This window comes from Callorhinus ursinus, unplaced genomic scaffold (assembly GCF_003265705.2).
Source record: "Callorhinus ursinus isolate GAN/ISIS: 27379988/994484 unplaced genomic scaffold, GSC_fseal_2.0 scaffold24, whole genome shotgun sequence".
NCBI lineage: Eukaryota > Metazoa > Chordata > Mammalia > Carnivora > Otariidae > Callorhinus > Callorhinus ursinus.
In genome coordinates, this window is record NW_027397086.1 from 24,669,896 (window position 1) to 24,683,564 (window position 13,669).

At 39.4% G+C, this 13,669-nt stretch overlaps 1 protein-coding gene across 1 annotated transcript in view; it reads right to left on the minus strand.

Annotated features, from left to right (window-relative positions):
- SMC2 (structural maintenance of chromosomes 2) overlaps nt 1-13,669 on the minus strand; it is a 67,803-nt gene that overhangs the window by 40,734 nt on the left and 13,400 nt on the right. The window contains exons 11-12 of the mRNA XM_025888414.2: nt 12,703-12,862; nt 5,633-5,750 (exon numbers count right to left, since the gene is read on the minus strand). Coding sequence (XP_025744199.1) covers nt 5,633-5,750; nt 12,703-12,862 — 278 coding nt within the window. The remainder of the gene's footprint in view (nt 1-5,632; nt 5,751-12,702; nt 12,863-13,669) is intronic.

Genomic DNA, 13,669 nt, shown 5'->3' on the forward strand with positions numbered 1-13,669 from the left:
GAGATTTGGATGCCTTGGATTTCTTTTTGTTGTCTGATTGCTGTGGCTAGGACTTCTAACACTATGTTGAATAGCAGTGGTGAGACTGGACATCCCTGCCGCGTTCCTGACCTTAGGGGAAAAGGTCTCAGCGTTTCCCCATTGAGAATGATATTTGCTGTAGGTTTTTCATAGATGGCTTTTATGATATTGAGGTATGTACCCTCTATCCCTATACTCTGAAGAGTTTTGATCAAGAAAGGATGGTGTACTTTGTCAAATGCTTTTTCTGCATCTATTGAGAGGATCATGAGATTCTTGTTCTTTCTTTTGTTCATGTATTGTATCACGTTGATTGATTTGCGGATGTTGAACCAGCCTTGCAGCCCAGGGATACATTCCTCTTGGTCGTGGTGAATAATGCTTTTAATGGACTGTTGGATCCTATTGGCTAGTATTTTGGTGAGAATTTTTGCATCCACGTTCATCAAGGATATTGGTCTGTAATTCTCCTTTTTGATGGGGTCTTTGTCTGGTTTTGGGATCAAGGTAATGGTGGCCTCATAAAATGAGTTTGGAAGTTTTCCTTCCATTTCTATTTTTTGGAACAGTTTCAGGAGAATAGGTATTAATTCTTCTTGAAATGTCTGATAGAATTCCCCTGGGAAACCATCTGGCCGTGGGCTTTTGTTTCTTGGGAGATTTTTGATGACTGTTTCAATTTCCATAGTGGCTATAGGTCTGTTCAGGTTTTCTATTTCTTCCTGGTTCAATTTTGGTAGTTGATACATCTCTAGGAATGCACCCATTTCTTCCAGGTTATCTAAATTGCTGGCATAGAGTTGCTCATAATATGTTCTTATAATTGTTTGTATTTCTTTGGTGTTGGTTGTGATCTCTCCTCTTTCATGATTTTGTGGATTTGGGTCATTTCTCTTTTCTTTTTGATAAGTCTGGCCAGGGGTTTATCAATCTTGTTAATTCTTTCAAAGAACCAGCTCCTACTTTTGTTGATCTGTTCTACTGTTCTTTTGGTTTCTAGTTCATTGATTTCTGCTCTGATCTTTATTATTTCTCTTCTCCTGCTGGGTTTAGGCTTTATTTGCTGTTCTTTCTCCAGCTCCTTTAGGTGTAGGGTTAGGCTGTGCATTTGAGACCTTTCTTGTTTCTTGAGAAAGGCTTGTATTGCTATACACTTTCCTCTCAGGACTGCCTTTGCTGTATCCCAAAGATTTTGAACAGTTGTGTTTTCATTTTCATTGGTTTCCATGAATTTTTAAAATTCTTCTTTAATTTCTTGGTTGACCCATTCATTCTTTTGTAGGATGCTGTTTAGCCTCCATGTATTTGAGTTCTTTCCGACTTTCCTCTTGTGATTGAGTTCTAGTTTCAAAGCACTGTGGTCTGAAAATATGCAGGGAATGATCCCAATCTTTTGGTACCGGTTGAGACCTGATTTGTGACCTAATATGTGATCGATTCTGGAGAATGTTCCATGGGCACTAGAGAAGAATGTGTATTCCGTTGCTTTGGGATGGAATGTTCTGAATATATCTCTGAAGTCCATTTGGTCCAGTGTGTCATGTAAAGTCTTTATTTCCTTTTTGATCTTTTGCTTAGATGATCTGTCCATTTCAGTCAGGAAGGTGTTAAAGTCCCCCACTATTATTGTATTGTTGTCAATGTGTTTCTTCGCTTTTGTTATTAATTGCCTTATATAATTGGCTGCTCTCATGTTAGGGGCATAGATATTTACAATTGTTAGATCTTCTTGTTGCATCGACCCTTTAAGTAGGATATAGTGTCCTTCTTCATCTCTTATTACAGTCTTTGTTTTAAAATCTAATTTGTCTGATATAAGGATTGCCACCCCAGCTTTCTTTTGGTGTCCATTAGCATGGTACATGGTTTTCCATCCCCTCACTTTCAATCTGGGGGTGTGTTTGGGTCTAAAATGAGTCTCTTGCAGACAGCATATTGATGGGTCTTGGTTTTTAACCCAATCTGATAGCGTGTGTCTTTTGATTGGGGCACTGAGCCCATTTACATTCAGGGTAACTATCGAAAGGTATGAATTTAGTGCCATTGTACTGCCTGTAAGGTGACTGTGACTGTATATTGTCTGTGTTCCTTTCTGATCTTTGCTGCTTTTAGGTTCTCTCTTTGCTTAGAGGACCCCTCTCAATATTTCTTGGAGGGCTGATTTCGTGTTTGCAAATTCCTTTAGTTTTTGTGTGTCCTGGAAGCTTTTTATCTCTCCTTTTATTTTCAATGACAGCCTAGCAGGATATAGTATTCTTGGCTGCATATTTTTCTCGTTTAGTGCTCTGAAGATATCTTGCCAGTCCTTTCTGGCCTGCCAGGTCTCTGTGGATAGGTCTGTTGCCAATCTAATATTTCTACCATTATAGGTTACACATCTCTTCTCCCGAGCTGCTTTCAGATTTTCTCTGTCTCTGAGACTCGTAAGTTTTACTATTAGATGTCGGGGGGTTGACTTATTTTTATTGATTTTGCGAGGGGTTCTCTGTGCCTCCTGGATTTTGATGCCCATTTCCTTCCTCACATTAGGGAAGTTCTCTGATATTATTTGCTCCAATATACCTTCTGCCCCTCTCTGTCTTTCTTCTTCTTCTGGGATCCCAATTATTCTAATGTTGTTTCGTCTTATCATATCGCTTCTCTCTCGAATTCTGCCCTTGCGATTCTATAGTTGTTTCTCTTTTTCTCAGCCTCTTTATTTTCCATCATTTGGTCTTCTGTATTACTGATTCTCTCTTCTGCCTCATTTATCCTAGCAGTTAGTGCCCCCATTTTGGATTGCACCTCATCAATAGCCTTTTTGATTTTGACTTGGTTAGATTTTAGTTCTTTTATTTCTCCAGAAAGGGTTTCTCTAATAACTTCCACGCTTTTTTCAAGCCCAGCTAGTATCTTTAAAGTCATGATTCTGAACTCTAGGTCCGACATCGTACTAATGTTCGTATTGTGTAGGTCCCTGGCTGACGGTAGTACCTCTTGTTCTTTTTGCTGAGGTGATGTTTTTTGTCTTGTCATTTTGTCCAGAGGAGAATAGATGAATGAGAGAACAAAATGCTAACAGGTTAACAACATCCCCAGCAAATATACAGTATACAAATCAGAAAAGACCTGAAACCAGGGGAAAAAAAAGGGAAAGAAAGAAAAAAGAAAGAGAAAAAAAAAGATAAAAAGAAAAACAGAACAATACAAAAAAAGCAGAATATGATCAAATATGATCAGGCTAGTCCATAGATCAGTGCCACACACTAGATTTTGGGCGTATTTTGGCGTGTTAGAAAAAAGTGCCTCCTAAAATTTTAAAGGAAGAAAAACATATATGTACAAAATAAGGGTTGGTACAATGAAGGGATGGAAGATGACTGTAAAGATGTGAATTATAAAAGATTTTATAAAAGGAATTGATAAGTTGTTTGAAAAAAAGAAAGAAGATTAAAAAAAATAAAAGAAAAAAGGGAGAGAATGTGATCAGGCAGGAGACTAGAACAAAGCCATACACTAGTGATTTAGGGTATATTTTGATCTTTTAGAAGAAACTGTATCTCAAAATTTTGAAGAGAGAACAACTTATACATATATGCCAAAAAGAAGGGTAACTACTATGAAGGGATAAAATATTGACTCTAAAAATGAAAAATAAATTTTTTTTTAAAAAAAGGTATTGATAAGATGTTGTTTGCAAAAGGAAAAAGAAAAATTAAAAAAAAAAGTTAAAAAATTAACTTTGATGAACTAATGAATCATGGTAAAAAAAAAAGCCATGAATTTGATGTGCAGTATTCCCCTAGCGCTGGAGTTCTCCCGTTCTCCTTGATCGGTAAACTTGGTCTTGGCTTGCTGGCTGTTCGTGCTGATCTTCTGCGGGAGGGGCCTGTTGCCGTGGTTTCCAAATGTCTTTGCTGGAGGCTGAATTGCCCCGCCTTGTCGGTCTGGGCTAAGCAAGCTGCTTGGGTTTGCTCTCAGGAGCTTTTGTTCCCTGCAAGCTCTGGTACAGCTTTGGAGGACCAGGGTGAAAATGGTGGCCTCCCAATCTCCACCCGGAGGAGCTGAGAACTCGGGGCCCTGCTCCTCAGTGTGCCCCCAGAGAAAAGCAGTCACTCCCGTCTCCCCGGTCTCCGGCTGCACTCCGTGCTCACCCGGCCTGTGACCGAGCGTTTCTATCTCCGGCACCCGACCCCGTGTGGTCTCCAAACCCAGCAGATCCCTGCGGTGCGTTTCCGCGCCACTCCTCCCGGGGGAGAAAGGGGAGTCTCCCTGGCTCTGCCGCTTGTTCGGTCCCTGCTGAAGGAGCAGTGGGCCGACTGGGCCACGGATCACAGTTTTTGGCAACCCTGAGCTGAGAGCCCGCACCTTGGCTTTGTCTCTGCAGCCGGCTTCCCCGCTCCGATACCTGGGAGCTCTGCCGCACTCAGGTACCCCCGGTCTTTCTGTGACCCCCGAGGGTCCTGAGAGCGCACTGTCCCGGGAGGATTCCACCCCCCGGTTAGCCACTGGAGCGATGTCCCTCAGCGCAGCCGGCTTCTAAAAGGTCCGATTTTGTGCTCCGCGGCTCTATCACTTGCCAGAAGCCGCCGACGGAGGCCCTCTCCCCCGCCATCTATTCTCCCGAATATCGCCTCGGATTCACTTCTCCACACGTCCTACCTTCCAGTAAGTGGTCGCTTCTCTGTTGAGAGTTGTTGCTACTCTCCTCTTCGGTCTCCTGTTGAGTTCGTAGGTGTTCAGAATGCTTTGATCCCTATTCAGCTGAATTCCTGAGACCAGATGAAATCTAGGTCTCCTACTCCTCCACCATCTTGCTCCGCCCCCGAAATTATCTTTTTTTTTTAAAGACTTATTTCAGGGGCGCCTGGGTGGCTCAGTCGTTAAGCATCTGCCTTCAGCTCAGGTCATGATCCCAGGGTCCTGGAATCAAGACCCACATCAGGCTCCCTGCTCTGCGGGAAGCCTGCTTCTTCCTCTCCCAATCCCCCTGCTTGTGTTCCTGCTCTATCTCTTAAAAACAAACAAACAAACAAACAAACAACTTTATTTATTTCAGAGCGAGTGAGTGCGGAGCCCCACACAGGGCTCAATCTCAGAAGCCTGAGATCATGACCTGAGCTGAAACCGAGTCACTCAACCGACTGAGCCACTCAGGCTCCCCCGAGGCTATAATCTTTGTAATACATATATTACTCTAAGTATTCCATGAAAAAAACCCATGTAAATTTGTAAATTTTAAAATGTTAATTTAGATATTTAAGGAATCTTTGGACTGAGATTTAATTTCCCTCATTTTGGTCTTAAGAATTCCCACTGCCAACACTTGAAACATTTCAATAAACATTTAAGAAAAAAAATGCCAATTAAGGAAAAGCAGCTTACAATATTTTTCATACAAAAATCTTAATGTTAACAAAATATTCAGATTGTCTTCCATCTTAAATGAAAATATATCTTGGTTAACATTTCAGTAAGTGTTTAGGGAAAAAATACCAATTAAGGAAAAGTAGCTTACAATATTTTTCATACAGAAATCTTGATGTAATGAAATTTTCAGATTGTCTTCGAGCTTAAATAAAAATATATCTTGGCTATTACCATGTTAAAATTTAAGGTTTAAATCTCTTACCTGTAGGCAAATTGAATATTAGGAAATCTGGCTAAGAGAGCTTCATATGTTTCTTTCAATCTACTGATATCACGAGATAGCTGCCTGCGCTTTTCCAGAAGTCCTTCCTCTTTGTTTTCTGAACAGTAAATCACAAGTAAATTGAAACAGTTTTACAAATGCAAATATTCTACAATTTAAAGAAACTATCAATAACCTCTATTTCCAAAGCATTCCTAGAAGCAAAACACAAATTTCTGGTATTAAATAAAAAGCATGCTTAACATCAAAGATCAAGTAGACAATTATTACCAATAAGTAACAGAAATTTTCATTCCAAAAACAATGTATGAATTGAATAACTATGAATGTGGAAATATACAAATGACATTTTGGGAGTTTTCAAATGGCACTTTGGTAACCGAAGCAGGAAACTGTCAGTAGTGAGTTTTCAAAAATTCAAAGAGCTGGGAAGATGGTAAAGTGGAGAATCTTAACCTCACCACATCCCATGGATTCAACTAGATAACACCTACATCAGTGTAACCCAGAAAACATCCCAAACACTTAGAGAACAGACTCTCCACAGCTAAATGTAGAGAAAGGCCACATGAAATAGGGTAGGAAGGGCAGAGATAGTCAGGAGCCAAGCAGACCTGTGGGACTGTCAATGGAAGGGAGGGACACCGAGGACACAAAATGGGGAGAGAAATGGACTGTAGTCACACCAGGCATCCCAAGCACAGGGAACCGCAAGGGGAAGACAAACCCCCACTGAGCGGCGCCTGGGTGGCTCAGTCAGTTAAGCGTCTGCCTTCGGCTCAGGTCATGAGCCTAGGATCCTGGGATCAAGCCCCGCATCGGGCTCCCTGCTCAGCATTGTCGGCTTCTCCCTCTACCTGCTTGTGCTCTCTCGTGCTCACTCTCTCTCTCCCCCTCTCAAATAAATAAAATCTGAAAAAAACAAAACAAAACAAAAAACAAAAAAAACATTTCCCTTTGAAAACCAGAGGGGCATTACTTCACAAGTTCTTATGATCTGTAGGGCCTAACACTTGGAACTTTAAAACTCAGCAGGCTCAGCTCTAAGAGAGCTGGGAGGGTGAGAGGAAACAGACTCCCCGTCCTTAAAGAGATAGCACGATAAAAGCAGCAGTCTGAAAAGCTGCCTGGAGTATTCTGGTGAGAGATTTGTTTACCAATCTCAGAGCATGTGCTGGAGGGGCAGGGATCCTTGGGAGACTTCTCCGGGAACAAAAGAGCTGGCAGGCACTATTTTCCTCCTTTGCCACCCCCCAGATCCTAGACACACAGACACTTGCAGGAACCAGCATAGGTCTCCACCTAGCTTGCTAACAGTGCATCTCACCCAAGTTTTGCAGACACGTCCCTTCCCACAACAGACCTGTGCAAACCTTGATAAAACTGCTGCCCCACTGTGCTTTCTCGTGTGGACCTGCCCCCTCCAATACGCTCTGGGTCAGAGCCCATCCAAAGCAGTACAAGCCAGGCAGGGTACAAACAGCTCCAACAGGGACCAACCCCACTCTAAAATAACTCCCTACGCTGCAGAGAGGGGAAGATAACTATATATACCAGTCCTACTGCGGCCTCAGCAGTAGGCTGGGGTCAGATACCTGGTCTGACTGCAGGCCTCACCCACCGAGGACTTTCTCAGGGGAAAACAACAAGCAGTTCTACCCCAGCTACCCCAGCAGTTCTGTGCTAGTGGGCCATCACTACCTACCTCTTCTCCCCTCCCTACCTTACTTCCCCTGACACTAGCTGCTGATGCCCCCAGATTTCAGGGCAGTGTTGGGGTCTCCGTGTAGTCTCAGCAGCTTCTTCCTCTCTGGCAAACACCTGGTCTGACTCAAGTCAAGCCCAAGGCAGCCCCAGACTGGCCCACTAACAACACAGAGTTCAAACCCTGTCCATGACAGGCAAAGAGAGACATTCCAGACGAGTAGACTAAGGGCAAAAGCAGCTTAGCCACAATAGTAGGGTACACATATCACACAGGAGATACCACTAAAGCATCAGGTTCTGGTGAACAGGGGACACTGCGCTGAGGGCATTACAGGACTCTTCTTCAGGTCATTACTCTCAAGAGCAAGAGATGTAGCTAATGTTCCTAATGTGTAGAAACAGACAGAGAGAGACAAAGTGAGGAGATGCAGGGCTATATCCCAAAGGAAAGAGGAGGACAAAATCACAGCAAGAGCTCAATGAAACACAGAGGAGGAATATGCCTGATAAAGAATTTAAAGTCATGATCATAAAAATACTCACTGGACCTGGAAAAGACTGAACTTCAGTGAGATCCTTAACAAAGAGAAAACAAAGGAGAACCAATCAGAGATGAAGAACTCAATAAATGAAATTAAAAATACTCAAGATGGAACAAATAGTAGACTAGAGGCAGAAGAATGGATCAGCAACCTGGAGGACAAAGTAACAGAAGGCAATCAAGCTGAACAGGTGATAAGACAAAATAACAAAAAATGATAACAGACTTAGGGAACTCAGCAATACCATCAAGTGTAATAACTTTCCCATTATAGAGATTCCAGAAGAGAGAGAAAAGGGGGCAGAAAATTTGAAGAAAGAATAACTGAAAACTTCTTGAATCTAGGGAAGGAAACAGATCTAGATCCAGGAGGCAAAGAGAGCCCCCAACAAAATCAACTCAAGGGGGTCCAAACCAAGACACACAGTAATTAAAATGGCAAAAAGTGTTATAGAGAATTTTAAAAGCATCAAGAGAAAACAGTTACAAGCAAGGGAAACTCCGTAGGCTATCAGTTGATTTTTCGGTGCAAACCTTGTAAGCCAGAAGGGAGTGGCATGCTATATTCAAGTGCTGAAAGAAAAAAAGCCTGTAGCCAAGAGTATTCTATCCAGCAAGGCCATCATTCTTTTTAAGTGCACATGGAACATTTTAAAGAATAGATCACATATTAGGCCACAAAGAAGTCTCAACAAGTTCTTACCACAATGCTAAGAAACTAGAAATCAACCACAAGAAAGTCTTCAAAAAGTACAAACACATGAGGGATAAAAACATGCTACTAAAGAATGAATGGGTCAACCAAGAAAAAAAAAAGCGAAATAAGTACATGGAGACAAATGAAAATGAAAACACAGTGGTCCAAAATCTTTGGGAGGCAGCAAGCTGTTCTAAGGGGGAAGTTTATAGCAATACAGGCCTACCTCAAGAAGCAAGAAGTACCTCAAACATCCTAACCTTATACCTAAAGGAGCTAGAAAAACAACAAACAAAACCCAAAACCAGCAGAAAGAAATAATATAGATTAGAGTAGAAACAAATAAAATAGAAACTAAAAGAAAAGAATAAAAGAAACCAGGAGTTGGTTTTTTAAAGATCAAACAAAATTGATAAACCTTTAGCCAGACTCAGCAAGAAAATAAAGAAGACTCAAATGAAATCAGAAATGAGAAGAAATAACAACCAACACCACAGAAATACAAACAACTGTAAGAGAATATATTATGAAGAAATATATACCAACAAACTGGACAACCTAGAATGGATAAATTCCCAGAAACATATAACCCAACAAAAATTTATTTCTTCCTGTTTCAGTTTAACAGACTGACTACCAAAAATGAAACTGATTCAGTAAGTAATATAAAAACTCCCAAAAAGCCAAAGTCCAGGACCAGACAGTTTCATAGACAAATTCTATCAAACTTTTTTTTTTTAAGACTTTTATTTATTTGACAGAGAGAGACACAGCAAGGTAGGAAACACAAGCAGGGGGAGTGGGAGAGGGAGAGGGAGAAGCAAGTTTCCTGCAGAGCAGGGAGCCTGACGTGGGGCTTGATCCCAGGACCCTGGGATCATGACCAGAGCCAAAGGCAGACGATTAACGACTGAGCCACCCAGGTGCCCCTCTATCAAACACTTAAAGAACAGTTAATACCTATTCTTCTCAAACTATTCCAAAAAATAGAAAAGGAAGGAAAACTTCCAAATTCATTCTATGAAGCCAGCATTACCCTGATTAAAAAAAACAAACAAACAGATAAAGACACTAAAAAAAGAGAACTACAGGCAGTATTTCTGATGAATATAAATGCAAAAATCCTCAACAAAATATTAATAAACCAAATCCAACAATACATTAAAAGAAATCATTCACCACAATCAAATGTGATTTATTCCTGGGTTAAAAGGTGGTTAAATATTCACAAATCAGTCAATGTGATATATCACATCAACAAAATAAGGGATAAAAACCATACAATCATTTCAATAGATGGAGAAAAAGCATTTGACAAAGTACAACATCCATTCATGATAAAAGCCCTCAACAAACTAGGTTTAGAGGATATATACCTCAATATAATAAAGGCCCTATATGAATAACCCACAGCTAACAACATACTCGATGGGGAAAAACAGAGCTTTTCCCCTAAGATCAGGAACAAAACAAGGATGCCTACTCTCACCACTTGTATGCAACATGATACTAAAGTCCTAGCCACACCAATCAGCCAACAAAAAGAAATAAAAGGCATCCAAACTGGTAAGGAAGAAGTAAAACTCTCACGATTTCCAGATGACATGATACTATATATAGAAAGCAAAAGATCTACCAAAAAACTGCTAGAACTGATAAATGAAGTCAGTAAAGTTGCAGGATACAAAATCAATGTACAGAAATCTGTTGCCTTCTATGTACCAATAATCAAACAGCCGAAAAATTATACACCAATAATGAAACAGCAGAAAAATTAATATTCCCGTTTACAATTGCACCAAAAATAATAAAACACCTAGAAATAAACTTAACCAAGAGGGTAAAAGACCTGTACACTGAAAACTATAAAGCACTGATGAATAAAATTATAGATAACATACACAAATGAGAAGGTATTCCAGATTCATGTACTGGAAGAACAAATAATGTTAAATTCACCATACTACCCAAAGCAATCTACAGATGTAATGCAATCTCTAACAAAATACCAGTATCATTTTTCACAGAACTACAACAAACAATCCCAAAATTTGTACGGAACCACAAAAGACCCTGAAGAGCCAAAGCAATCTTGAAAAAGAAGAACAAAGCTGGAGGTATCACAATCCTACATTTCAAGATATACTATAAAGTTGCAGTAATCAAAAGAGTATGGTACAGGCACAAAAGTAGACACATAGATCAATGGAATAGAATAGAGCGCCCCAAAATAGATCCATGATTATACGGTCAATTAACCTTCGACTAAGCAGAAAAGAATATACAATGGGAAAAAGTCTCTTCAACAAACGATACTGGGGAACTGGACACTTTCTTACACCATACACAAAATTAAACTCAAAATGAATTAAGGACCTAAACGTGAGACTTGAAACCATAAAAATCCTAGAAGAAAGCATAGGCAATAATTTCTCTGCCATCAGCTATACCAACATTTTTCTAGATAGGTCTCCTGAGGCACGGAAAACAAAAGCAAAAATAAACTATTGGACTACGTCAAAATAAAAAGCTTCTGCACAGCAAAGGAAACAACCAACAAAATTAAGACAACCTATGGAATGGGAGAAGATATTTACAAATGACATATCCATTAAGGGTTAGTATCCAAAATATACAAAGAACTTAAACAACTCAACACTAAAAAAAACAAATAATCCAATTAAAAATGTGCAGAAGACATAAACAGACCTTTCTGCAAAGACACAGAGATGGCCAACAGACACATGAAAAGATGCTCAACATCACTAATCACCAGGGAAATGCAAATCCAAACCACGAGATACTACTTCACACCTGTCAGAATAGCTATACTCAAAAAACACAAGAGACAACAAGTGATGGCAAGCTTGTGGAGAAAAAGGAACACTTGTGCACTGTTGGTGGGAACGCAAACTGGTGTAGGCACTATGGAAAACAGTATGGAGGCTCCTCAAAAAATTAAAAATATGATTACCATCTAATCCAATAATTTCAAATACTGGGTATTTACCCAAAGAAAATGAAAACACTAATTTGAAAAAATATACAACCCTATGTTTATTGCTGCATTACTTGCAATAGCCAAATTATGGAAGCAGGCCATGTGTCTATCAATAGATGAATGGATAAAGATATGATATAGATACACAATGGAATATTACTCAGCCACAAAAAAGAATGAAATCTTGCCATTTGCAATGCAGACAGATCTAGTGAGTACAACGCTAAGTGAAATAAGTCAGTCAGAAAAAGACAATTACCATATGATTTCACTCATGTGGAATTTAAGAAACAAAGCAGCAAATAAGGAAAAAAAAGAGACAAACCAAAAAACCACCAACTATAGTTAACAAATTGATGGGGAAGGTGGTAGGCAGATGGGTGAAATGTAACAGGTAAAATGGATTAAAAGTACACTTAATCATGATGAGCATTGAGTAATGTACAGAACTGTTGAATCACTATACACCTGAAACTAAAATAACGCTGTATATTAACTATACTGGGATTAAAAAAAACAGCTGTTTTATACTTAGTTGACCCTTAAACAATGGGGTGACTTGGGAGGAAGGTTGGGGCACTGACACCCCTGCCCCACACAGTTCTAAATCCATGACGAATTTTTTTTTTTTTAAGTAACCTCCATGCCCAACATAGGGTTTGAATTCACCACCCTGAGATCAAGAGTTGTATGCTCTACCCACTGAAGCAGACACCCCTAAATCTGTGTTTAACTTTTGACCCTCAAACTTAACTAGTGGTCAAATGTTAACAAGAAGCTTTATGGAGAAGATAAATGGTTAACACATAGTTTGCATGTTTTATGTATTATATATTGTGTTCTTACAATTAATTAAGTTAAAGAAAATACATTTACAGTACTAAATTGTATTTATCAAAACAAAAAAAAGCCTCAAGTAAGTAGACCCATGCAGTTCAAGCTTATGTTCAGGGATCAACTGTATTTAGAAATATTTCTTACACTAACACCCATTAATAGAGTAAAAAAAAGAAATTCCTACTTGCTATTTCCTTTATTGAATTTCATTTCTATCAACAATCACTACCTCCTAATGATTTAATATCAAGTGTTTAAATGCAAACCTTCATAATTTAGCTTTTTCATTTCGGCTTCAAGTTTTTCTTTAAGTTTCTTCACAGCCTCTAAAGCTTCTTGATCCTTCCTGTAGCCACTATCCATCTTCTTAACTTCAGCCTGTTTAGTCTTTAATTCTTGTTGGGCATGTTTCAACTTCATCTGAGCCTGTTATTGAAAATTTAATAGACTATGTGAGGCAGACAGTGCTAAATGATTAAATGACCGCAAATGCAGATTGGTTTAAGAAACATCAGCCTTGGGCGCCTGGGTGGCTCCGTTGGTTAAGCGACTGCCTTCAGCTCGGGTCGTGATCCTGGAGTCCCGGGATTGAGTCCCGCATCGGGCTCCCTGCTCAGCAGGGAGTCAGCTTCTCCCTCTGACCCTCCCCCTTCTCATGTACTCTATCTCATTCTCTCTCTCAAATAAATAAATAAAATATAAAAAAAAAGAAACATCAGCCTTGAAAATGTTAACTGTTAGGTCACTTGCATTAATATCTCAAGAGATGAATCATTTCCCAGTATTTTCTCCTCAGAAAACTACTGAGTCTAAATGAATATATGCTTAACATAATTCATCAAATAATTTATGTCCATATTTTTAATACTTATTAAAGATGACACTACTGAGTTCAAAAATTATATCAAAGAATAACTGTCATTAGCTGGTTAAATTAAAACACAACAGAAAGCTAGTAATCAGAACTCTAGTTCTCCTTTCATATGTGTATTTGTATTTGTGAGTGTTGTTCAATTAACAGTGGAGAAACTGTATTGAGCAATAAGAAAAATTACACTGGAATGGGAAACTGACAAGAGAAATTTCAGTGCTAGGAGTAGGATATTCAAATGCTAGTTTATATAACTGAGTACACTGTTCCTTAAAAGAATGAACCAGTATTCTGAGATCTAGGTGGATGTCACCTCATCTAAAACTGAATAATGGTAGACTTTTCCCAATATATAGTAAGTT